The sequence below is a fragment of the Pipistrellus kuhlii genome, unplaced genomic scaffold (genome assembly GCF_014108245.1).
Source record: "Pipistrellus kuhlii isolate mPipKuh1 unplaced genomic scaffold, mPipKuh1.p scaffold_m20_p_8, whole genome shotgun sequence".
NCBI lineage: Eukaryota > Metazoa > Chordata > Mammalia > Chiroptera > Vespertilionidae > Pipistrellus > Pipistrellus kuhlii.
The window spans coordinates 10997388-11025322 of NW_023425584.1; the positions used below are offsets into that span (position 1 = coordinate 10997388).

At 38.1% G+C, this 27935-nt stretch overlaps 1 protein-coding gene across 2 annotated transcripts; it reads right to left on the reverse strand.

Moving 5' to 3' along the window:
* Positions 1-11048: 11048 nt before the first annotated feature.
* GABRA6 (gamma-aminobutyric acid type A receptor subunit alpha6) lies at positions 11049-27734 on the reverse strand. 2 transcript variants are annotated; one of them, XM_036424542.2, is made up of 9 exons: positions 27369-27734; positions 27048-27166; positions 26436-26503; positions 23231-23421; positions 23063-23145; positions 22616-22759; positions 22060-22212; positions 20561-20820; positions 11049-11771 (listed from the first exon to the last, which is right to left on the reverse strand). In XM_036424542.2, the coding sequence occupies exons 1-9, from the start codon at positions 27428-27430 to the stop codon at positions 11496-11498; spliced, it is 1356 nt and encodes a 451-aa protein (XP_036280435.1). In that variant the 5' UTR covers positions 27431-27734; the 3' UTR covers positions 11049-11495. The 2 variants fall into 2 exon arrangements, with proteins under 2 accessions (XP_036280435.1, XP_036280434.1); XM_036424541.2 differs by having other exon boundaries at positions 23231-23451; positions 27369-27733.
* Between the last annotated feature and the right edge of the window lie 201 nt (positions 27735-27935).

Sequence of the window (27935 nt, forward strand, 5' to 3'; positions counted from 1 at the left end):
TAGTACAGCTCTGGCACATTACAAGTGCTCAGTATGAATGAGTGAAGTTTACATTTCAGATTAATAACTGGAAACAGAGTATACTGAAGTGTAATTCAATCTATGTACAATAGAGACTTCGACACATGTAATTCATGGTCACCCTGCATGCTAAATGTGTGTATTCTGTATAGTCCTGTCTATGTAGGTCCTCTCTTAAACTTGCTGGTCACACTGGATATGAATAAAATATTAGCATAATAGATGAAGAATGAGCCACATTTTCTGTGGCATTGTTTATTCTGTGGATTAAAAACAAAACAAAAAACAGAAAACACATTCTTCCTTCCAATTGCTATTTATAGCATAACTAGAGGCCTGGTACATGAAATTTGTGCACAGAAGAGGGTATCCCTCATCCTAGCCTGCACCCTCTCTAATCTGGGACCCCTTGAGGGATGTCCTACTGCCCATTTAGGATTGGGCCTAAACAGACAGTCGGTTATCCCTCTCGAAATCCAGAACTGCTGGTTCCCCACTGCTTGCCTGATTGCCTCTAATTACTCCCCTGCCAGCCTGATTGATGCTTAACTGCTCCCTTGCCAGCCTGATTGCCCCTAACTGCCCTCCCCGGCAGGGCTGGTTCCCCCAAACTGCCCTCCACTGCAGGCCTGGTTGCCACCAACTTCCCTCCTCTGCTGGCCTGGTCCCTCCCAACTACCCTCCCCTGCTGGTCATCTTGTGGTGGCCATATTGTGTCCACATTGGGGCAGCCATCTTTGACCACATGGGGGCAGCCATCTTGTGTGTTGGAGTGATGATCAATTTACATATTATTCTTTAATTAGATAGGATTGGTTTGTTGATCTCCAAAAATATACCAGGCACTATAGTGGGATCTCTACATTTAAATTTGAATCCTCATGAATATAGCGAAGGGATTTGGGAATCCTTATTTTACAAATGAATACATTGGGACATGGAAATGAAAGTGATACTAAATTCATAGCTAATTCTACACATGTATCAGTGTTCCTCTCTTTGTCCAAGTGACTTTCAGATAGCCTGCTAATGAATTTCATAATGGCTTTATCTAAATATGTTTTTACTGCTAACAGTGAGCAAAGAGACAGAGTTGGACAATTACTAGACAGCTAAAAGGGTAAGAATAATGCACACACTGAATATCTGACTCACTTGAATTCTCTGTGTGGCAATGGCAAGAGCATTCCATTCCCATTTATTCTAGATTAAATATTGCCCCTTATATCTACAATACACTTAAAAACAGGGGAAGAGAGGCATGATTCACAGAAGAGAACTGATTGTTAAGAGGCCATTAATACAAACGTGTTAGCATATACAAATGCCTTATATTGTCACTGTGCTTCTCAATATTCTAAGCCTTTTCTCATAAACTAGCTCATGATATATTGTCTAGTCTAGCAGAGAGAAGTGACAAAGCATCCTGGTTCAGACACAAGACAGCCTGGACTCAAATTGACTCCGTTTGTTCTTTCTCTATAAAATGTAGGAAGGGCATCTTAATGATACCTTCCTTTAGAGAATTTATAAATTTAATAAACAAGCAAATGCTACTTAGTATATTATTTGACATATAATAACCCCTTCAGGTAGGCAAAGCTAGTATTTTTGGTCCATTAGTAATGAAAATGTACAACTTTGGAGAGTAAATGGCGTTCATTCAAAAATGCATGGAACATCTATAAAGTATCAGGTACTGACTGCAATGGGCACTGGGGAAACAAGAGAAAGAGGTCTCCAACATAGCCTGCAGGTGTCTCCAATTATCACTGGCTCCTAAGGGACAGTTCTGAGGGAGCTAATAGTAACCTCTTTTAAACACTTAGCAGTAGGTCACATGCTATTTTGCATACTTAGATGTAGTTACTGGCTTGATCTTTATAACAGCCTTATAAGCTAAGAACTGTTATTAATGCCAGTTTTTAGATGAGAAAAACCAAGGTTGTGTGACATTAAGGTACTTGCCTAAGATGGCATATCTTAAAAGTATTTAGCTGTACCAGGAAGTCATCACCGTCTCAGTTTTCTACTGTGAGATACACAGAAATGACAAAATTTTTAAAATAAGTAGGTAATTAGTCATATTCGGAAAAAACAAAACAAACAAAAAATACCACACCTCTCCATGTATCAGCAGTCCCTCAGTGGTAAGTTAGTATTCAAACATATGGTGGCACAGCAGTGGGAGTCATATTTAATCAACTAGTATATTCTTGTGGAAACTTGGGCCACCTGGTACAACATGGAAATCTATGGCCGCAGATAGCCAGGGGCAGAGGCCATGCTTCTCATCAATGAGCTGTAGTTGGAACAGCACCAGTTACGTGTCCAACTTTGAAAACCTGAAGCTTGCTGGTTGCATGTGACCCAGGAATAAAACAGAAGCTCCATAAAGCATATGGTGCTTATCTGTGCTACTTGGAGACATGGTATTAAGTTTTGCAGAAGACAGAAATGGATTCCAGACCTTGTCTCACCATGAGATACTGTACAATTAAACTGTGGAGCCTCGGTTTATTCTTCTGCACAATGGGGATAAATAGAATCAAATTCACTGAGTTGATGTAAATATTAAATAATATATGTAGACACGTATAAAAATGCTTAACTAATAATGCTAAATAACAAATGTTTACTAATAGTAAGACCAAACCATTTCTCCTCACTTTAACTGCTCTTGGTAAAAGTATTTTGAAAGGTGTCCCACACACTCTTCTGATATATATATATATATATATATATATATATATATATATATATATATATTACTTTTAAATTTTATTTTTCAATAACAGTTTGCATTCAGTATTATTTGTATTAGCTTCAGGTGTACAGCACAATGGTTAGACAATCATATACATTACAAAGTGTTCTCAATATTTCAAGTACCCAACTAGAACCACTCATAGTTACACAATATTGTTGACTAAATTGCCTACAGTTTACTTTATATGCTTGTGACTGTTTTGTAACTACCAATTGGTACTTTTTAATCCCTTCGCTTTTTTCACCCAGTCCCCTCATCTCCCTCTCCTCTGATATCCATTAGTCTGTTCTTTTATCTTATAAGCCTGTAGCTATTTTGTTTTTTCATTTATTTTATTCTTGAGATTCCACACAAAATTGAACTAATGTCTGGCTTATTTTGTTCAGCATAATACCATCTAGGTCCATCCACGCTATCACAATGGTAAATATTCCATTTGTTTATGGCTCAGTAATATTGATGGGCACTTGAGTCACTTCCATATTTTGACTATTGTAAATAATGTGGCAATAAACATAGGGGTACAATATTCTTTAGAATTGGTGTTTTGGGTTTCTTCAGATATATAAGTTCCATTTTTAATTTTTTGAGGTAACTCCATAATGCTTTTCATAGTGGCTGCGCCAATCTGCATTTCCACCAGCATTTCATAAGGGTTCCCTTTTCTCCACATTCTCACCAGCACTTGTTGTTTATTGATTTATTGATGGTAGCCATTCTGACAGATGTGGTTTTAATGTGCATATGTCTGATAATTAGTGATGTTGCGCATCTTTTTCTATGCCTATTGATACAGGTACTCTGTCCACATTTTAAGTAAATTGTTTGTATGGCATTGAGTTATCTGAGTTCTTCATAAAATTTGGCTATTAACTCCTTGTCAGATGTGTCATTGGTGAAAATCTCCTCCCATCTAATAGTTTGTCTTTTTGTTTTGTTGATGGTTTCCTTTGCTGTGCAATACTTCTTAGTTTGCTGTAGTTCAATTGTCTACTTTGTATTTTGTTTCCCTTGCTTGAGGAGATATGTCAGAAATATTGCTGAGAGAAATGTCAAGAGATTTTACTGCCCATGTTTTCGCCCATGATATTTTTTGGTTTCAAGTCTTACATTTAAATCTTTAATCTATTTTGAGTTTATTCTTATGTATGATGTAAATAGGTGGCATAGTTTTTTCTTTGCAAGTTTTGAATTTTTCTGACACCATTTTATTGAATAGACCGTCTTTAAGATCATTTTTGCCTTCTTTTTCATAGAGATGTGGGTTTATTTCTGGGCTCACTATTCTGTATCAGGAAAACATTTAAAAATTATTATAACATTACAGGCCTAGTGCATGAAATTTGTGCACAGGGTTGGGGGGGTGTCCCTCAGCCCAGCCTGCACCCTCTCCAATCTGGAGCCCCTAGAGAGATATTAAACTGCCTAGTAGACCCTATCCCATGGGCAGTTGGACATCCCTCTCACAATCCAGGACTGCTGACTCCCAACTACTCGCCTGCCTGCCTTCCTGATTGCCCCTAACTGCTTCTGCCTGACAGCCTGATCACCCCCTATCCACTCCCATGCCAGCCTGATTGATTTCTAACTGCTCCTCTGCCAGCCTGTTTGCCCCCAACTTCCCTCCCCTGCCATCTTGGCCACCCCTAACTGCCATCCCCTACAGGGTTGATCGCCTCCAACTGCCCTCCCTTGCATACCTGGTACCTCTCAACTGCCCTCCCTTGCAGGCCTGGTGCCTCCCAACTGCCCTCCCCTGCTGGCCATCTTGTGATGGCCATCTTGTGTCCACATGGGGGCAAGATCTTTGACCACATTGGGGAAGCCATCTTGTGTGTTGGAGTGATGGTCAATCTGCATATTATTCTTTTATTAGATAGGATAGCAGCTTGGTGCACAGGTGGGGACCAGCTGGTTTGCCCTGAAGGGTGTCCCGGATCAGGGTGGGGGTTCCCTTGGGGTGTGGGGTGGCCTGGGCAAGGGGCCTGTAGTGGTTTGCAGGCTAGCCACACCCCCTGGCAATCCAAGAGGAAGCCCCGGTATCTGAAATTTATTTACCTTCTACAATTGAAACTTTGTAGCCTGGAGCGGAGCCAAGCCCCCTGCTCACTCACTGCCATTTCTGTTTGGTTTTATATATCTTCTATAATTGAAACTTTGTATCCTTAAGTGGAGACCTAGGCTGGCTAGGGCAGGAGGAAAGCTTGGCTTCTATTGCCAGGGAAACCTAAGCCTCTCAACCACTCTCTGAGGGTGCAGCCATCTTGGTTGGGGTTAATTTGCATACTCACTCTGATTGGTTGATGGAAATGGCTGGCGGGCATGGTGTGGGCAGAGTGATTGTTAATTTGCATATTATTCTTTTATTAGGTAGGATTAGAGGCCCGATGCACAAAAATTCATGCAAGAGTAGGCCTTCCTTTCCCCTGCTGCCAGCACCAGCTTCCCTCTGGCACCTGGGTCCTGGGCTTCCCTCCTCTGGCTGCCAACAGGCACAATAGACCTGGGTTGCTTTCCTCCACTCCAGCTTGGTCAGGAAGGATGTCCAGAATGACATCCGGAAGGCATTTGGTCTAATTAGCATATTGCCCTTTTATTATTATAGATAATAAAAATTTAGTTTGTTTGATGATTTTATAAATCATCTTATCAAATCCCCTTTATATAGCTGTAGAACTGGAGGCCCAGAGAAGTAAGTGACTTGCCCATGGGCCCTCTAATCGAGTTCAGGAGTCTATTCTAATGCACAGATGACAGCCGGTCCTGGGCTGCATGCTTTCCTTTTATGAGGGCGATGTGCGCGGTGTACAGTGAGCCCATAATTTTGAAACTGCTTTTTATATCCCTCTGTATCGCTGTCATTTCAACTTTGAGTCTGACTCTAAAGCCCCCTTATTTTTTTTTCACATTTTACTCCTCTTGTTCACTTTGAGCTAAGAAACAAATCAATTAGTGTGAACTAGGTTTAAAATATGAGTATGTTGGCTTTGAGTGAAGGTGGAGTAACTTTGCTATGAGTCAAATACTTGCCCTACAATACCTTTATTTTGGTGTACATTTTTGACTATCCTACAGTCATAGTGATTGCAGGAGCTGAGGGAATTCTAGGCTAAGCATCAGGTTTTCTAGAAAAGGAAAGTATGTACAGATAAAAGTAAGACATTATTCCATTAATATTTGGATAATGCAAAAATCAGACATTGAAAATGAATAAGTTACCATGAGCACCAAAAAAAAAAAAAAAAAAAAAAAAAATCCAAGAAAAATTAATCCAAGAATTAACTGAATTGTGAGATTTTAATGTGTTCAATTACAACTAAAATGTAGAAGTTGAACAAAGGAGGTAGTCTTGCGATACAATTGAGAAATAAGCAAATTAATCTTAGAAATGGAGGAAAAATCTATTTGACTGTTATCTTTCTGCCTCTGTACTTGAGGCCTCTGGTCTTGAAAAATTCCTATTCGCAGGGACATTCTGCTGTCATTGTGTCAATCTTCCACTTCCCCCAGCATTTACCCACACACTCACATGCAGTCATAAAGCTGAAGGTAGCTTAGGTTCTGGAGGACTGAACAATAGTCAGCACTGAGTTTTCTGGGACAGAAAGCATTAGAGTGCTGAAATCATGGGGTAAGGACATGACTAAATCCTAACATGTAATAAAATAACCAAGCTTTATGCAAAGCTCTTTGACAATGTGCCCTTTGGGTTATTATCACCACATATCAGTCAAATGCCCAATAGTGATTTGTTTTTCTTTTGTTTTACTTTTGGTGTGATAGCACTCATTTTACTTTTGGACCAGCTAATATTTGTTGTAAGCAGTTCATGATGACATATTTCATAGAATTGACAGGGAATGCTTTTAACCTTAAATTTACCCATTGTATATTAGTGCCTAATACAAGCATAAAGTAAGATGCTATGGTGATGACACTAGTACTGTAGACAATAATTTACTGTGGCACCTTATACATGCCAGACACTGTTCTAGCAATTTACAGACGTGAACTTATTTGATGATAACTTATGGAAATGGGATATAGCCAGTAAGTGCTTTCTGACAAGCCTCCCTGCTCCTGTATGTCCTCCCCACCAGGTTGTATATCTCCTCAGCATCAACCATTAAGGAAGCATTTTAACGGGCTGAAGCTGGACGCCAGAATAATTTAGGTTGCCGTCTGTGTTCCTGGTTGAGCTACTGTCTCTTGGTTGCAAATCCACCCCTCTATACTTTATCACACTGGTGCTAAACTGCAGTTTTTATTTCTCTTTTTAAGACGCCTCCTACTCAGTTCTGAGGATAGGAGGTGCTACAGGAAGGTGAGGCAGAAGAAAAATGAAGGTACCTCCCCATCTCATCCCAAGGCTGTCCTTGCATAAGGACCGTCCTGATAAAGACCCTCAGCTCCACAAGCAGTATGTGGTCAGCCTCTAGCTTCTCATTGTGTTCTCCCAGAACCAGCCTCGTCATGGCCCAGGCATTATCCCCTTCCTAAACATCTGCGCCCTGTCTCCTCGGGAATCTTCCCCAAAGTGATAACCCCATCACTTTTCTTTTCTTCTCTATCCCTAAGAAGAGTAGCTTTTTCTTTATCTGGACTGTACTTGATACAAGAATATTGTGAGATTTATTTGGTCCTTCCCATGCCCTTTCATGAACAGTAATGTCCTTTCCAATGGGAAATGAGGTATTAGTAATTCATAATATGAAGTCACATCACATGTAATTAAAATGATTGCTTCTTGTTGATTGCAATGAAATACCCTGAGAACCAAGTGTCCTCAAACATGAACTTTTATAATACTTATGATGTCCACAAGAGGCCTGGTGCATGAAATTTGTGCATGGGGAGGGGGGGGGGATGTTCCTCAGCCCAGCCTGCACCCTCTCCAATCTGGCACCCCTCAAGGGATGTCCGACTGCCTTAGGCCTGATCCCAGTAGGATCCAGAACTGTTGGCTTCCAACTGCACACCTCCCTGTCTTCCTGATTGCTCCTAATTGCTTCTGCTTACCAGCCTGATCACTCCCTAACCACTCCCCTGCCAGCCTGATTGATGCCTAACTACTCCCCTGCCAGCTTGTTTGCTCCTAACTGCCCTCCCCTGTCGGCCTGGTCACTTCTAACTGCCCTCCCCTACAGGTTTGATCACCCTCAACTGCCCTCTCTTGCAGTCCTGGTCCCTCCCAACTGCCCTTCCCTGCTGGCCATCTTGTGGTGGCCATATTGTGTCCACATGGGGGCAGCCATCTTTGACCACATGGGAACAACCATCTTGTGTGTTGAAGTAATGGTCAATTTACATATTACTCTTTTATTAGTAGGATAAGGATTGTGTAAGATGGTCTCTCTTCACATGGAGAGTGTACAGATATAAAAGTATAAGTTCAAAGGTTTTAATTCTCAGTTCAAGTAGTAGAGAACAATAGAGCTTTTATAGGAATCTTAAAATAATCCCTTGTTTCTTGTAGATACAGGGCTGGCTTCTCAAAAAAAGTAGAGGCGTATTCTATTTATGTGGATTGTACAGTTATACATCAACATCTTACATTACCTGTGATTCTCATGAGAAAAAAACATTGAAGAGGAGAGTGAGGCTGAACATGTATGGTGACATCTGAGTGGACTTGAACAATGCTGAGAATCTGAGAACTCTAAGGCTTTCTAAGACTTTCTTAGTAATGGAAGCAATTGACCTTCTGGATTATCCTGTAAATCTTAGATTCAACCAGGTAAATGCCAAATCACTAGGTGAGATGCTGACCAAAAGCATAACAGAAGAAAGCTATTTATATCAACTACAGTCACGTAAATAATTATAGAAATGAGGACTATAGAAACTATATTTTATTCCTTGCTTGCTACTCTTTTCATGATGAAAAATATAGCTCTATCTATCCATAAAAATCACATGAATATTTAGACATATTGTTACTTATATACTATATTGAATACTTTCTTTGGATCTACTTTCCTCTCCCCTTACTATTTTATATAAAGGTGTTTTCATCATGGATAGGTTTATAATTGAGTTTTGGAAAACAAAATATTCAGGTAGCACTGTAATTTTGTTGAAGATTAAATATCATCACCCAGAAATGGATACTGTGGTTGATTCTTAGAGATGGATATAATGACTGTTGGTATCTTGTATCTCCTTTTTTGGACAAATGATGAGAGCATTTTTCTTTGTATGAAGGATAGCTTCATCTTATTATTGAGAAAAAGTATAAATACAGAAGTGTATATGTGGCACAGAATAACCAAAGGGGAGAATTATGTCAGTTATGAAGCATTGATCTGTCAGCTCGATATCCAACCTTCTATACTCTAGTTTGTGATGCTGGGGCTGGAACTGTAATTTTCATTTCAGGATATATGTCAGGTTCTTCCAATAGGAGGCACTGTAGAAAGAATACAGGTGAAAATTGAAATTTTTTGTTACTTTCTTTGCCTTTTAATGTTACCATTCACCTTGCAACAGTAGTTAATTCAGTCTCCAGATTTGGGCACACCCAGAACCAGCCTTATTGTGCCCTCCCAAAGGAATCAGTTCCAAATTGTGATTGGGATCCCAAATATACAAGTGTTCTCTTTTGCACCGTCCTGAGATACTAGTGGCCTGTGAAGTCTAAGAAGTCTAAGACTCAGCTCTGAGGAGCCCCTCCTCTGATTACCTGTGACACCAGTGTCAGTCAGGTTGCACTCATCCTTGGATGTATGATTCCAGCTCTGGGGTTTCCTTCTTTGAGCTGCCACTTCTAAGAGAGAAGTAGGCCCTGCATCATTAGACTAACTTGATTTTGATAGAAAAGGATTGCAAAGAGACAAACAAAAGGATAATCATAGGGCTTCCACCCCAACCCCTAATTCTATAGATTAAAATAAAAATAGCACAACATCTCCCAAGAGACCAAGAGATTTGGTCATGAAGTGAATTAACAGGTATGTTAGATGGAGATCTCAGTCTCCTCATGCTTAGTAGAGTGCTGTTTCTATTAAAATCTAATTTGATTGGCTATAGAATTTTTGCAGTTTTTCTAAGAAAATCAGGAGTAGTGATTCCAAAATGTTTCTTTCTGGTTAGACCTGAGAGTTAGATCTTAGTGATGTTTAAGACCCGAAAACAGCTAAGGAGGAGTTGATAGATTTGGACAGATTGCAATCTATGCTTTCTTCTGCTCCTAGATCCTGTTCCCTAAGGCTATTCTATGTGGGGGAAACATGGTTACCTTGAGATTCAAGAAGAGCTGGGGTGATAGAAAGGGAAAATAGTCTCATTCTTTTTCCAGCTTTGCTGAGGTATAATTGACAACTAAAATTCCAAGACATTTAAAATGCACATATGATGGTTTGATACATATGCATTATGAAATGATTCCCCTCATTAATTTAGTGAACACCTCCATCACCTCATATATAAATATGTATATTTATATTTTGTGTGTGAAAAAGAAAATTCGAATTCTACTCTCTTAAATTTTAGTTATACAATAAATATTAAACTATACTCACTATGTTATACTTTCAGACATTATTCATCTCATAACTGAAAGTGTGTTGGCTGAGCAGAAAGGAGTGAAGCATTGACTATTTGAACCCAAATTCAAGTTTTCCTTTAGAGCTAGGTGACTGAGGCTGGTCTTCCCCTGTCTTCCATCTGTTAGAATCTCCAGAAACAATAACATTGAGGGACTGGTAACCACTTCATTTCTCTGGACTTAAGGAAATTCTGCTGCCTCGCTTTATTAGACAGATCCAGATAACCATGTTCATTGTTGTTTTATTTAGTGGTATACTCAGAAAGGTAGAAAATACAACATATGATCACAGTCGTAATATATAAGGCTGCATTATAATTACTATGTTTCCCTATAACTTCATGGAATTATGAAGAACACATTATTTTAAAAAGGAAGCTTAACAAGATAAAGCAACACTGTACTACAGTCCGGCTAAAGCTATGTGCACGTGCATACATAATTTATGACCTATGTATAATTCATATGTATACAAACACCATACTTTATTGAGGCGAAATAGCACAGCAAGGTTAAAAACAAATGGCTAAGCTCAATACAGGCCTTACAATGCCACTGAAAGCCATTTTACTAGCATAAAGGCCTCCGACATGCTGGTATTTACCTACTGATAAATATTTAGACTACTTACATTTTGCTCTCTTGAAAACTAAGCCAAAATAAACATATTTTAAGGCAACCTTTGGAATTGTCAGCCTTTCTTATTTTATCTGCTTTGTGCTATATGCTATTCACAATGACAATCAAAATATTGAACAATAAAGAACAAAGGTTTTAAAATTCACCTTGAATCCATCTTATCCTCTTATAAAATTCTTATCCAATGTACACAAAAGTCATATTTTTATTACATTTATTGGGGTGACATTACTTAATAAGATTCTATAAACTTCAAGTAAACATTTCTATGATACATTATCTGTATACTGCATTGTGTAACCACCACCCAAGGTTTTATTTTTCAGAAACCTTCAACTTCCAGTTTTGAGGAGTTATATTATTGCTTTTTGGCTCCTATCTACTTACTACGTGTTATTGATTTTTAATTTTGATTTCATGTTCGGAAAAGCATCTATTCACACAAGTCTCAGTGCTGATTTAAAAAAAAAAAACTCAGAAAATAAGAATTTATATAATTCAGGGTGACTTGTCTGCAAGCTATTCAACACTGCTGCCCACTTCCATTGTATCTTTGGAAAGATAAACTATCCAGTATACGAGGTTGAATCCTGCAAAAGCGACTGGGAAGAGAATCCGAGAATACTGATCTATTTTACTGGTGCTTCCAGTGGCTGGAGAGAGCGGTGGGGGAGTGGCAGGTGTTGAAGGTAAGATGGGAGCTTTAGGGAGGACTTTGCTGGCTTCAGGGGCTGGGACTATTGGCAAGGTCAGGGAGCTGATTCTTTTCTTCAGGTAGTACTTGGAGTCAGGATGCTGTAGATAAAAGACAAATATTCAGCTTGGGTAAATAATAGAGATCACTTATTTAGATTCATTTTTTTATTACTAATAACTATTTATCAACTATTTCCCTATGATGTAAGACAAAAAAAAATCAGCAAATCCTTATAATATTTGATGGTGCTACTTTTCCAAGAAAGTAGTAAAATAATTTTTAAAAAATGATTTGCTTTCATCCAATATCTTATAAATTAATACATCAGCAATTGCTATGCATGTTTCATATCCCAGGAACTGTGTTGAGATTGTACCAGTAGAAGTACATGAGTCAAGTTGCAAAAGTTTATCCACCCTCTGGTTATGGTTAAGCCTGCAGGTTAATGAGTTTGGGCAATGAGAGGGTGTTTCCATTTGGGATATTAGTTAATATAAGAAAATAATAGCTTGGTTAATTGATACCATGCTTCTAAGACACATTCCCATCCTGCATCATCCTCATCACACATTCATACATTTGAACCAGCTGAGACTAAAGAAATATATATAAAGATGCTTTTATGTGTCAAAAGCCAGTGACAAAGATTAAACTGCCCTTTGGTTGAGTAGGGATGACTTTTTGACTGTTCATTCCTTGAAATACAGCTGCCTCTTAGTTCAGAAGTTCTGTCTTGAGAGCTTTCTGCTTCCCATTCAGAAACTCTCCACTGGTTTCCTTCCAGCTCAAGTGACCAAAAAATGATTCATTTACCACCCTCAGAATTGTCACAGGCAGTTTCCCTGTCATTAAAATTTCTGTTCCTTTGAAATCATAAAACAACCAATCTTAATTTTGAAAGGGATATTTAACACATGAATTGATAGATGAGAAAGACAAGGTCCAGATAGGAGAAATGCACGGGGGAGGGGGAGGCCAACCCCCAACCCCATTGCACAGCTGGTGATCAATTTCAGTGATTGATTCATCCTTAAATTTTATCATTTCTATTCTAAGTATTGGGCCTCATTCAGAGATACTAATCTTTTAGCTTTAGATTCCTTTTATGTCTTTGTAAACTAGGGGCCTTTCTCTGATTCTTTCCTTTAATTATCTACATCCTGTGATCCTCACTTGCCTGGCAGCCAGGTTGTCCTTGCTGGGTCTCTGCCTTCAAACATTTGCAGTACATCATCCCTGCTCTTCTAAAACCACCTTGTTTTCTCCCTGGCAGCAAAATCACCACTTTGTTGCCTGGCAGGGTATATTGCTCACGTGGCAGATGCCTGTGGCTTTAGCCAGCAACCCCACCGCACCCGGGAGAAGGAGCCACCTCCCCCTGCTGGTTAAGCCATAGTACCAGAGGGAACCAGGGATGTGGTGACATTTGCACTGTGGGAAACAACCCGCCCAAAGAGCCTCCTCTCTCTGCTTGAATGTTGCTGTGATTTGTCGCTGAGTACCTAAATAATAATAATCTTGATAGAGAGTTCAAGCCCTGTATGCTTTTAGGGGACATGGGGAAATCTGTTTCTTCACCAAAAGCAAAAAGGAAGCTGTGTACTCAAGTTTAATTTGATATGAACACTGTGAATTTCAAGCAAGTATCTTTATTTATTGGCCCAGGATTGTGCTAGACACTCTGGTCAGAATTAAATAAATCATAGGTGTTGGAGGTAGAAAATAATTTAAAGTACAGATAGACCAGTCTGCTGGTCTAGGACAGGAAATAAGTGATACTTTCTGTTGAAAATATGTGACAGCTGCCCAGCTGGCCTGGTTCAGTGGTTGAGCATTGACTTAGGAACCAATTCCCGGTCAGGGTATATGCCCAAGTTGTAGGCTCGATCTCCAGTGAGGGGCGTGCAGGAGGCAGCTGATCAATGATTGTCTCTCATCATTAATGATTCTACCCCTCTCTCCCTCTCCTTCCTCTCTGAAATCAACAAAAAATATATTTTCAAAAAATCTATGACAGCTAAGAACCACTGTGCTCAAATTCACCAGACACGTTGTGGATAGGACCAGAGTTGTGGTAGTTTGGTCTCCATGGTCTTAAAAAAGAAGCATAGCACCATCTTACAAGATCTTTTATCACATTTCTCAGGATTTAATTTGAATTTTCATTCAGTAAATATTTCATTAATATATTCCTTTTCTGACCCAGTAAAATGTGTCACTGTTTCATTCTCCAAAAAGAAGTATTCTCCTCCCAGATGGATGGAACATTAAAGTCTTTTACTCTAGTAAAATGTCTAAGGCAAGCGTTTAGAGCAGATTTTTTTTCTAAGTTTGTCTTGACTTTTTTTCTTTTTTTCTTTTTTAAAAATATATTTTATTAATTTTTACAGAGAGGAAGGGAAAGGCATAGAGAGTTAGAAACATCAATGAGAGAGAATCATTATCAGATGCCTCCTGCACACCCCCCACTGGGGATGTGCCCACAACCAAGGTATATGCCCTTGACTGGAATTGAACCTGGGACCCTTCAGTCCACAGATCGATGCTCTATCCACTGAGCCAAATGGGTTAGGGCTTGTCTTGACTTTTAATAGAACACATTGCCTCTCTGAATTTGTTTTCCCTTTTAGGGACAAAGGAGGCAGGCATTGAAAAGTTTATTGACATGAAAAAGTGATTGTAAAACATAACCTGCCATAAAAATGTAAGGCATTGTTTCATCTCTTCCTCTTTTTTAGAGATGTGGGGGCAAAATTATTTGTCAACTTCTTGTCATTGCCACAGTGTCACAAATGACTTAAAATGAGGTTGCCAACTTCTCCTTGTCCAGAGTTAACCAACATCATTCAGGACCAAACACCATGAAAATGTTAAGCAAGTGGCATTAGCCTGGAATTAAATGTCCCCTACAATAGTATGCCCCCTTCCCTCATTGATTTCCCCAAATAATCTCTAGGGAGGGTTGCTTAAGTGTTAAGAGGATAGGAGTGTCAGAAAGCCCTGGATTGCAAGTCCATGGATACTACTGAGCTGCTGCAACTTAGAAATGCCATAGATTCCATATACTCTCCCTAAGCCGCAATATACTACCTTTAAAGTTAGAGACAATGATTACTTTCTTTGTTAGTGTTCTTCTTTTCTTTAAGAATTTGAGAAGGACTGTTATACATACATACACACACACACACACACACACACACACACACACACACTTTGTATACTTTTTTGCCTGCTTAGCTGCTACAGCTCTTTTAGCTATTGTAACATACTTCCCTTTAAATATTATTTCTGTAATGCCTTATCTCCTTTCCTGACATTAATGGTAGAGGGCATAGTTTTGTCCTACATAAATATTCCACAGTGCCAGGCTAATGCATGAAACATAGTATATGCTTAATATACATATGCTGAATCAACAAATAAATGAAAATATAAACATTTTTCAAGATTTCTTTCAGTCAACAGGCAAAGAGGAAAGAGCAGAAGGTCTTATGATTACTTTACATTATATTTTAGTATGTTATTTTTACATTACATTATAGGTACTGTATCTAAATGCTTGCTATTGAAAAGCATGGCACGGCACTTTGCATGCATTATTTTGTTTATTCCTAGAAGGAATCTCTTATGCAATAATATTATTTTCATTTTAAAGATGAACAAATGAAGTTTTAAGCAGAAAGCTTACATAAGTAATAAGTGGAAACTCCCGAATTTAATCCCTCTTAGGTACCAGAGATCACATTCTATTGTATAATTGTTGTTTCTTCCCATCAACTTTTTGATTTGGAGCATGGTTTCTCCGCCACAGGGCCATCAACATTGTGAATAGGATAAATCTTTGTTGTGGGGGGCTGTCCTGTACATCATGGGGTGTGGAGCTGCATCTCTGTCCTCTAGTCATAAGATGCCCATAGTACCCCTCCCCCTGCTTCTTCCCAGAGTTATGACAACTGTAAATATCTCTAGACCTTTCTTGCCAATATCCTCAGGGTAGAGGGTGGGAGAGGGTAATCACCTACCATTGAGTATATCTACTTTACAGTCACAATGGTCCCACAGCCCAAAGGTGATTGGAGGATGTCTAACAGGAAGCAAAAACATATGCTCAAGGAAATGCATAACACCTGGCTAAGGCACATGCTGGATAATCAACTCCTAGATAATTGGAAATTCATAATACAGGAGACTCAGAACCAATTTAGAAGAATCACATTGAATTTCTGAAATGAAAAAGAAAGCCAATTTTCCAAGCCATTCAGCTTCAGGTTTTCATCAGACCCAGCCTGCCTGCTCATTGTAAGCTTAGCAGCTTCAGTTGATGGTGAAATAGGCTTTAGTCATCCTCCAGATGAGGGCTTAGCTTGGGGCTTTCATAGTATTGAGTGGAACACCTGTGGTTTTGAATTCTTCCACGGCCCCCTGCTGCTGAGTGCCATCCTGCTATGGGTATTTTAAGAGCACAGCTTTGTTTTAAGTAACACCATATCGCAAAGATACTTTGAATTAAGCTGGACTTTAAGGCAATCAGTATTTGATGTAGGGATAAGGCACTTGGGGAGAACTTAGAGCAATTCAGATACAATGTTCAGTGAGTCTTACACGTTACAGAGAAGGGGGCAATGGATTACCTCTCAAGAGAGATTCTAGCTGGGGACTGCATTACTCAAGGGACTAATATTGCATCTGCTTCTAGAACCAGCAAAGAAGGGTATCAAAATAAGAGAAAATACTTTTTAAACATTTAGTATTTGACATTTCTTTAAACTGTCCTATTGCATTAACCTATCATATCACTATGGAGAAAATAAGAACTCCATCCAGTTTCCCTGCATTTATGCTACAGCTGGTAGAACTGGAAACAGAGCTGAACCCAGAAGTTCTAGAGAAAAGCAGCTTATTGGCAGCAATCTGGTGGGTCACTGGTGCTAGGGGTATGTCTGGAAATCATATTGGAATGTTTGGAGGGTGAGGAATGGAATATTAGATGAGGATTTGATAGAAGATATAGGGGAAAAGCTAACCACCTACATCCCTCACCTAGTCCACCACTCCCTTTTTGTAAGTCCAACAATGACACAACCTTAAGAAGGGGCACCGGGAACTTTATGGTGTTCAGAGTCTCTGATGGTCTTAATTCAATCCTTCATTCTTTTGAGAAATGGTGGTACTCAAATATTGTCAATATTTGAAATCAAGGAGGTAAATCTTTCAGTATTCTGTACTTCCTAGATTGCGAGCCACATGTGGCTCTTTGGCGCCTTGAGTGTGGCTTTTCCACAAAGTACCACAGCCTGGGTGAGTCTATTTTGAAGAAGTGGCATTAGAAGAAGTTTAAGTTTAAAAAATTTGTCTCTCAAAAGAAATTTCAATCGTTGTACTGTTGATATTTGGCTCTGTTGACTAATGGGCTTGCTGACCACTGACCTAGGTAATGGTCCAGCAGACATTCCAACCTTGTCAAGGGAAGAGGCCCTATTGATGTCACTCATTAATGTATCCTCAGGATTCTAAAAGAATCTGCCACATAAAAGTACTTACAAAAATTCCATGGGTAGATACTCAATAAATGTGTACTAGGTGAAAACAAAAATGAATAAATGAATAAATAATGTAATCAGTAGAACTGAAGGTATTGTCCAGACTAATGACATTTTGATCAATTTTGTTTGTAGATAATTTACCAAGAACATCATACCTCCTCTGAAAAAGAAAAGCCACATTGGATGCCTTAATGGGAGGGGGTAGGAGGAGGGGATTCTCTTAGGAACAAGTAATGAGGGCTTAGATTTTTAAAATAACAAGGAAGTTAGCAAAACATTCAAAAAGAGAACAAGGTCCAAACTTGGTTTTGCATGCAGAATAGTATACCTCAAATGCAGGTTCTGAAATACAAAGATAGGAATAGCTCTCTAATGCCAAGATAACCTACCAGATAAAAACAATAATGAAAAATGCCCTATAAATAAAAGAGAAATTGTGGACACTTCCTTCTCAAAACATAAAAAAAAAATTAAAGTCTGTAGTTCTAAATGACTTAAAAACAGAAAACTAATTAATCTCTAAGTACTTCGGAGGATTTAATTTTTGCATTTCTATCAGTTTGAGTACTAGATTTAAAATGCCTGAATTTATTGTCATTATCTATAATAATAAAAGCGGGATATGCTAATTAGGCCAGAAGTCCTTTCGGACAACCTTCCAGACGAAGCCAGGGCTTCGAGGGAAGCCCAGGTCCTGGGTGCCAGAGGGAAGCTGGTGCCAGCAGCCTGGGGAAGGAAGGCCTACTTTTGCACACATTTTGTACATCAGGCTTCTAGTTTTATTACTGGTATATTTAAGGTAAAAAATCAGTGGTAAACTTTTTTCCACATTCATTATAAGAAGTTGCTTATGAAAAGCAGTGATTCCATTAAAATATAAAAGAATCATATAAAATATTCAAGCTCTTATTTCATTTCAACTTCACCATTGGCTTGCTATTTAGTGTCCAAGTTACTCAAGTAATGTTATTTTGATTACAACTGGATAGACATTTTTAAATGTCATGATATTTGAAAAGAAGAAATGACCTAGCAATCATAATATACCATTGTGTTGTATAACTTTTGTTCTGCTACATTGTATAAGACAAGCCTCCAAGTTTTGACATAAATAAATAAAATGTAAATGTTCTATGTAATCATCTGTATTTATTTTTGACATTATAAGATTGGTATTGGTAAGTTTAACTTTTATTTTTATTTTTATGCTTTGACCTAGCCTTTCAGAAATGAAATTCTTCTCTTTATTGTCTTAAAATATTTTCAGTAGAGCCAGGTTTAGAAATATATTTTTCATAAGAAAGACATCAACTTGCAAAAAAAAGGTAATTTGAGATGACTTAAATGCAATATTGTATCCAGCTTCCCAAAGCATTGCACAAGATAGTTTATATGAAGTCCTGAGATCTTAAATTTCATCTTATTAATAAATTATACCTTTAAAATAATAGGCTAAGGAAATAATAACCATACTTTCTCCAAGGATTTGAAATCATATCCTTTCAGTAATGTATATTTCAAAAGAGTTAAAGTAAAGAAGTTGGTCTTTCTATTTCTATATCAGATCAATGAGCATATTCAAAATCATCAGAATTATTTTTTACCCTGCTTCTCATGAATTTCTCTTTTAATTTTTACCATTTCTCAAAATGAACTGTTAAGCTGAATTCTTATATGCATTAATTATTCTTCCTTTATGGATGTATGTTAATATATAACCTTTAGACAATATGTTGATTATATAGTTATATAAAAACAGATGATTTATAGCATAATCACTTTTTTTTACTAGCATAAAATAATTCTCAAAAACATTTGGAATTTATTTTTTTTAAAGTGATTTTTAAGTGTATTAGACAAAACCTTCAGGCTAACATTTTTGTTATAAAATTTATATTTTATCACCTTTCAAAACATATCTACACTTAAAAAACATCATTAAGGCAAGGGAAGAATTTGGGGAATGACCTCACCTACATTCTGAAAATATATGTTTCAGTGTTTGAGGAATTGCTGGGGAGGGGAAGACCTCTGTACAGTTTGTAGATAGCAAGAGTTCTAGAATCAATTTCTAGATTTCCTACCAACTAGTAACTAATGATTTTCCTCTGTTTTCAATTTGTAAGTGAAAATAATTGGACTATATTACATGATTTGTTTTTTAGTTAGTGATAATTCAAGAAAAAATATTTACATTATATATTTTCACTTATCATGGGAATAGCCTTACAGTGTTTTATTTCCTTACAGAAAATGTAAATTGTCAAACAAGTTTCTTAGTTTATCAAAGAGAAAAGTTTAAGTAAAAAATATATATATATCATTCTTTAGCTGATAGATGCATGAGAAGTAGAATACTCATAGCTTTATAATTTTTATCATAAAAATTAACCAAGAATTAACTGGACTGTATGTCGTTCTACAATTTGGAATATTCAAGAGAATTGATCAATTACAAGGAAATTTTCGATTGAAATATCTGCATTACTAAATTTTATAGAGTAAAATTCTTCTTTTTCTAGAGTCACTGTTTTGACTTTGTATTCATATAAAAATCTATACTTGTCAATCAATTCTCTAATCCATTTAAAAAGTTTGTGCAACTTAATTGTTGGGAGAATTTACTCATATGTAAAATTGAAATTTGGGGACACATTAATGATCCTTGAACTATTAATGCTGTCATTTGTTTCTTACTCAAAGCACCTCTGAAGATTAGAGCTTAGCCATGGCAAATCTAAACTGAATGTATAGGTATTTCTCACTGAGCATAAATCTTTGACTAAAATCATACCTATAGCAATGTTTTCATATATAAATATGAGAATATTGTCATATGCTTCAAAAAATTGGCTTATGACTCAGCACTCATATAGCCTAATACTCATATCCTGTCCTCATGAATGAAACCAACCAGCAGATTTCCAATAAAAGTTGTCCGTTCCTTCGGAGTCCCTGTTTATTTCCTTCGGGCTCTGAAGCCTCAAAGGCTCATCAAGAACATTATTTCTTTTTAAACTTTATTCTCCCTAGTTCGTAAGTAAACCTGTTCAAAGCAAGCATCTAAAGGCTAAGAAGAATATTCTTGTCTCTGAGCGCGTGAGACCTGCCATTACTAATGAGGGTGATGAAAGAGACATGCCAAAAGTTCAGGTCAAAGATAAGTGAAGGATTCTTGATTGGCTTTTTTTCTGTGAAATTCGAAACGCAGTTGGCCTGGAAACTAGGCTTATGTAACTTCTGCTCAACTAATACTACTACTTTGGGACTATTTTGTTGTTTGTGATCACCGTTTGGATCACCTTTTTTATATGCTGGGTAAGATTAGTAAAATAAACAATTACCAAGACAATTTCAGCCTCCAAGGGTTCCATTGCTTTTGATATTGTCGCTGGGGGTGAGGCTGCAGTCTGTGTGTTTCTTTTGGCCTTTTGTGTCTGAAGGTTGGTGAAGTAGTTGACAGCTGCAAACTCAATAAGAGCAGAGAAGACGAAAGCAAAGCACACAGCTATGAACCAGTCCATGGCGGTTGCATAGGACACTTTCGGCAAGGAGTGCCTGGCACTGATGCTTAAAGTGGTCATGGTCAAAACAGTGGTGATCCCTAAAATGGAAACGAAGAAGAAATGAAGTATTAGCATTTAGAATCTAATAAATAGATGAAAGGAGAACATTTGTTGGTGAGGATTAAACTCTCTCCAAATGTAATTTTTGTTTTTATTTCATTGCTTTATAATTGTTCACAATTATTATGATAGGTATTATCATTTTTGTATCCTTTCACACCTAGTGCAGTGACCTGTACATTGTAGTAACTCAAAACATATTTTGAATTGATTTAGCTTAACTGTTGTAAAATTTAAATCATGAAAAATTTTATTTACTTATTTAGAAAACTTAAAGCAAATTAACACTAAAGTAATAAAACCTTGAACTTCTGATCAATTTTAATAGCTGATAATATCTTTTATCATGTTTAAGAACTCTGGTACAAATAATATTCATAAATTGGGTTCCTCATGTTTTTTTTTTTTTAATTTCTAGCTTGGTTTTAAAGTAAAATATTTACTCATATTCATCTGCCAGCAGCTTTCTGTCTTGAATTCTGAGTTGTGGAATTTATATAATTTGAATATGGTCAGCATCATTATGTAGATATTCTTTTATTATTTGCAGAAAGAGATCTATTCTAATACAGTAAATTAAAAAGTCAAAATTCATCTGAAATTTCAGTTCAACTTTTGTCTTAGGAACTGCCAAATTGGTAATCATAACAATTCATAAAAAGTTAATATTGTTAGTGCTGATATTTTCTGTTATTTTTTATTTTACATTCATTAAAGCTAGTGATGGTTCTATACATCATAAATGGGACTAAATATTTAGGTTGAAATATGGAAAATTAGTAATACTTAACTCTTTTTAGACACATAAAAACAGCAGTTTTTTATGGTTCAAACTAATAAAAGTGAGATACAATGTATATGTTATGAGTTCAATAACTTAGCCTATTTTTATGGATTTACATGTAGGTTTTAACTTTTAGCTGTCCCTTGGTTATGAAAAATCAAATAAAGATTTTTTTTAAAGCCTTACTAAATAGGACATATGAAAGTCACAGGAAACCAGTGAGAATTCTCACTGAGACAAATTTTTTGTTGATTCACCACACAGCTTGTAATAAGATAAGGGTCATTTTTCCTGATACATGTGTCTGAATGAGATACGTGTCTTATTTCCTTTGTGGACTGAAAAAGTGCACTGGTGTGAATATTTCCCTAAAAGACCCAAGGCCTGAGAGCTGGAGGATGAATGGAAATAGATTCCAAAGAGTGAAGCATACCAAAGACAGTTCTGGCAGGAACAGACTCCTTATTAATCCAGAAAGACACTTGGGAAAGAATGACGGTCATAATGCAAGGAGTATATATCTGTATCATGAAGTAGCCCATCTTCCTTTGCAAATGGAAATTAACTGTCATTATTACGTATTCACCTGTTGGAAGACACATATATCAGTATTATTGCCGTTGATAGTGTGTAAAAAAGAATACAACTGGGAATAAACCTTGCAGGTTTTTAAATTAACTTGGGCCAGAAGAAAACAAGCAAAGGCATATTTTAATGGATGGCAAGGGCATTCATCATCAGGTGATAGATACATCCGTTCACTGTTTTCAGTGGGGTTCTTTGTGTCATTTGCATCCAAAACTATTCATTTCAGGGATGCACAAATCTCTACGTGCACATGGCTGCAAAATCAATTTTAAAGAAAACGACTCATCACTTAAAAACATCAAGCTTATCTGAGGTTGACGAATGCAAAGGAAGAAGAAATAGATATTTTGAAGATGCCTCGCCGGAGTCACCTTGCATCCATGCATTGGTCAAATCCTCACCTGTGTTAGATTTAATCGTCTCGCTCGATGCTGTTTGTCCGATCAGATCATACTGGAGGAGGCTCGAAGATTCCTCTGGGACTTCGACTGAGTACAGTGGCCCTTTTTTCCATGTGTATATGATTTCACTTTTGGGGTAGGCATCTGCATTTTTTAAAAAACAAATTAAACATAATAGTGAATTTGATTAGTAGTGGGTTTTTCTTTCAAAGCAAATTTTGTTTGTGTAATATGGAAATACAGACACAAACTTTCTTTAATGCTTTTCTTTAATCTGGGTAACTGAAATCTCTGACTGTGACAGATATGATTAAGTAAATATATTCCAGGAATCACACTTTGAATGTCATAGTAATATTTTTCTTTTGCTTTCCAGTCTCTGGCTAAAACCAAATAATTGCCTATTTAATGCATTTTTCTACTCTCAGAAGTTTTTTTGTAACTTACAACTCCCAAACTTGAGTGGGCAAGCATGCCCGTCCATGGGAAAGTTAACCAGCTTCATGGGACAGTCGGCATTGATGGTAAGCCTAGGGACATTGAAATGAAAGGTTCCCAGTTAGTATGATGGACACATTAGTTGGGCAGAGGCAGTAGAGTTGGAAAAAACCTTACCTCATGGTGTATAGAATGGTTCCATTCTGCATTATTCTGAAGAGTTTATTAGGAGTTGTCATATTGTGAGCAATTGATTTTTTGCCATTCCTGAAAAAAGTGTCAGGTGTCCAAATTTTACTGACCATCAAGTTATTCAAACTCAGAATTTCAGTTGGCCCTCTAAACTTCAACCGCTCATCAATCCAAGTCTGGCGGAAGAAAACATCCATGGTATACTCCTAAGAGAAAATATGATATTTATGCAAGCTGGGCAGATGGTTTGTTAAGAACTAGAGGCCCGTTGTAGGAAGATTCCTGCAAGAACAGGGCTTCTGGTGGGCTTCCCTCCTGCCACTACCACCTCTCCTGCCCGTCCCCCCCCCCCACCATGCTTTCCCTGCAGCCTCTGCCCTTCACCTCCCTGACCCCCCACTTTTTCTCCCGCCATCTCTGCTCCTTACCCCATGCTTTCCCTCACTCAGCTGCCGTCCCCCCTGTGCTTTCCCTCCTGCCACCGCTGCCCAGTGCTTTCCCTTCCACTGCCATCCCACACTTTGCTGCCGCTGACCACCACTGCCCCACCCTCATCCCTATTTTGAGGGCTTTCCCTCCTGCTGCCCCACCCTCAGCCCACACTTTGCTGCTGCTGACCACCGCCCCTGCCATCCCACACTCAGCTGCCGTCCCCCCTGTGCTTTCCCTCCCTCAGCCGCAGCAACCACCTTGCTTTCCACTTTCTCTCCCTCTTCCTTCTATGCTATCTCAGTCTTCACTCCTCCCTCCCTCAGCATATGCAAATTAACTGCCATCTTTGTTGGGTTAATTTGCATACTCACTCTGATTGGCTGTGGGCATAGCAAAGGTACTGTCAATTAGCATTTTTCTCTTATTAGTGTACTGTAGATAGTTTATTCACCAGCTTATCTACTCAATCTTAAAACTTAAGGAACAAAGCAACTTTTTGTGGCAATAATTTATCAGAAAAGTTATAATTTCAGTGAAGTGTTATTTTTCTCAAAGTTTGTATTATCATAAAGGATAGTGTTGTGCTGTGGAAATTTTCCTCCTTAATGTTGACCATCTTCAGCATACTTCTTTTTCTGTCACCCATCCCTCCACTATCAACTTTTCAATACCTCCATCCTCGATTTAGAAAAAAAATATGAAAAGATAAAAACTCTAGGTTTTGTGTTGTCCTCCTTACCATCAGTTAGGCCAGTGGTCAGCAAACTTATTAGTTAACAGAGCCAAATATCAACAGTACAACGATTGAAATTCTTTTGAGAGCCAAATTTTTTAAACTTAAACAACTTCTAACGCCATTTCTTCAAAATAGACTTGCCCAGGCTGTGGTATTTTGTGGAAGAACCACACTCAAGGGGCCAAAGAACCGCATATGATTTGCTAGCCATGGTTTGCCAACCACTGAATTAGGCTAACCATTCCCCTTAGCAATTCGTATACCTTCAAAGGTGTCTCTGAGCATCATGATAACATTTAGTAAAGTTCCAAGGATGAATTTTACTTGACGAGCAGGCTCTTACTGCACATCATAATTATTTTATATTGTTTTCAGAGAACATAAAAGCAAATGTTACCATGAATACTCAGAAAGAATATTATTCAATTATGCGCAATAATAACTATGAGTTTTAATTTGTGTTTTTTATTAAATAGCATTAAGATATTAAAACTTATGACAAGGGTTGTTGCAAAAGTTAATGATAAATAACAATGTAATTATATCAAAATATTGACAGTAATTGTTTTGCCTACTTTATGCATTCTTTTACTAGACCTATTACTACAAGTGGTGACAATATTTTAAAAATCTAATTTGACACAATAGATTCATATAATAATGATTCAGGCTATAACAAGACTCTATTGTACAAATAAAAAGGAGACAAGTGCATAAAGTTCCAAGTATCCCCAGATATCAATTAATACAGTAGAATATGGTCATGCTTATTTATATACTAGAGGCCCATTACATGAATTATTGTATGGGTGGGGTCTGGCTGGCCCACCTCACCGGGGGACAATCAGGCCAGGCCAGCGCGGGGAGGGAATGCAGGAGGTTGGTCAGTCCTGCCCTCGATCAGGGTTGGTAGGGTGGCGATCAGGGCCCCAATAAAGCTGGTTGACCACTGCAGTGCACATATAGTGACTGGTCATTGTGGTCATTCTGTCATTCCAATCACTTGGCTTTTATGTATATTAGATAGGTGACTCAGTACTCAAATGAAAAATATAGTAGTGAAATAATTGAAGATTCTGATCTTAAGACATTTACCTCTTAAATAGAGTCCCTGTCCCCTCCTCTTTCTGATTTTCTTTTTAATTTTTTCCTCTTTCTCTTCCTTTTTTATTTCTACCTTTTTCTTCCTTTTCTTCTTTTTTCCTTTTCTTGTCAACTCAAAACGCAGACCATGAAAAAGTTTCTAACAATTGTTTATCTAAAATTATATTCCCTAATAAAGTGTAATGACTTAAGAGGATCCCAATATCACTAGACTTTTTAAAGCAGTAAGAGCTGTGTAGGAATCCTTACAAAGTTATATTCATTTCAGTTTTGGTATTTATATTTTACTTTTAGGAGGCAGTGCTACCTACAAACTATGACAGCATATTATCATCTACTTTGTTGTAGCTAGGTCAGGTTTTCATTGCCACTTACTATAAATATCCTTTGATGAATACTGCCATCTGTACCTGGAGCAGAGTCCCAAGAACACCTACTGGTCTATTCACTCCATAAAAGGTGGACAGCATTGGCCTTTCCAAATGGCACCCTTCACTCTTTTAATTAAATATACTGGAAATGATGTACTACAAAAAAAAAAAATCTATGTTTTAACTTTCATGGATGTTCTCAATATACTCTGGCATGGTACCTTAGCATTTGCTACTCCAAACATTTACTAGGACTTCATAAATATATGAAAAATATGCTCTTTGAAGGGAAAAATCAGTGCATGACATGTGGATGGAAGAGAGGAGAGGCTGTCCAATTATAAAAATCCCTCAGATTAAAGTGCTCAGGCAGAGCCCTTGGTGAAGGAAGGTAAGATAGGAATGTGCTCTAAGTGCCATGCCCTCCCAGCATGAGTTCACATAGTGCATGATGGTGCTTGGTAACCATAACCATTATCATTAGTTCTGAGTCCTGGCCCTCTCTCCCCCTAAGTCAAGTTGCCCTCCTCATGCAGAACTCACTCACCATCTCCACATCTGACACGGGCCCAAAACTGGTCACATAAATGTCTATTTTGACTTCAGTGACAGCACCTGAAATTAGCACATAAGGATGGGGGCAGTTATCACCAGGGGAGTTGAAGGATCTGAACTTAATGACTCTTCAGTAAACCCCATCTCACAGCTGGAATGTCCAACCCATCCTAAAGCCCTAGTAGTGGGGTCCTTGAATTTTCAACTCTTAAAAATTCATACCAGTTGCCTTATTTTGAATTTAATCTGGTCAATTTGAGGAATTTAAGGAAAAGAAGAGAACTAGGGGAGAACTCTAAAAAAAATAATAACTAATTGATATATTTAATGGGACAAATGCTATGAAAAAAAGTGTTTTACATGGACAATCTCATTCAACACTCACACAACTCTATGAGGTAAGCACTGTTCAGACACTCACACTACAGCTGAGGAAATTGAGGCTGAAAGAGTTCAAATAACTCTATATAAGATCTCTAATTGAACAGGGGAAGGTAGTGGATGGGAATACACACATGGCCTCTCTCCAGGACCCCTGCCTTGGAATGGCGTTAAGGGGAAAGGAGTACAGATGCTTGGTCTGTTAAAGGATACTGCCTCTCACCTCCAAATCCCGGCCGTAGCCGATTGTCATAGCCTTCAAGCAAGTTGTCCAGGATGCGACTGATATTCTTCGAGTAGTCGTTTCCTTCATCTTCAAAGTTCCCTTGGATGTTTTCTACCCTGTGAGTAGACAGTCAATGATCCTCACTCCCAGCCTCAGAGAATATGTACTGCTCAGTCACCTGTGTCTTCCCCACCACAGCTAATGCCACACCACCCAGGCTTCTTTCATGGTTTGGTATAGAAGCCACCCAGTGGGTGTGTGCTTCTCCTTTGCCCTGAGCTAAAAGGAAAAAAAAATCAGGAAAAATATTTTACTTACCATAAAATAATGTACAGCCAGGGCAGAGGTGATGCCATTCCGCCGTGCACTGAAATGCCCATTTCGCCTTCCTCCTTGTTTGTCCTCCCCAACAGCCAGCTCCCCTTTGCCAATCAACTAGAGCGACCTTCTGGACCCCCTCATGTCTCTTTTCCTTGTTTGCATCCAGCCAGTAATCCAGTAGATGCTGAAGTTGCCAGACAAGTTTTGAGGTGTCCCCCTTGTTCCTTTTTCACGTGGAACGCGGTGGTTTGTATTCTCAGACTACGTCCTGATGGACACTCAGCCTCCTCTGCCTGACTGATTTGGGAAAGGAGCGTCGGCGGGGACAGGACAGTGCATGGTTGGAGAGCAGTGACAATAATCAGATAAGGCATTAGGGGAGATTGGTAGGAAGAAATCCACTGCTAGTTTTGGCATGGAACTAGCAGAGCCCTGTGAGAAAATCTGGAAAGCAGTGGCATCTTGCTGACTGAGATTATGTTCCAATGGGCTTAGCATTTATTATTTCCATGGTGCACAGAAGGATTCCTACACAGCTCTTACTGCTTAAAAAAGTCTAGTGAT

Bases quoted from the DNA above. Each gene is read 5' to 3' on its own strand.
- GABRA6 (XM_036424541.2), bottom strand. From the start codon at position 27,430: ATGGGCATTTCAGTGCACGGCGGAATGGCATCACCTCTGCCCTGGCTG. The intron at 23,146-23,230 runs GTAAGGTTTTTT...CAATGTCCCTAG, and splicing joins ACCATTCTATACACCATGAG to GCTTACCATCAATGCCGACT. The intron at 20,821-22,059 runs GTATGCTTCACT...TTTCCATTTTAG, and splicing joins TCCTGCCAGAACTGTCTTTG to GGATCACCACTGTTTTGACC.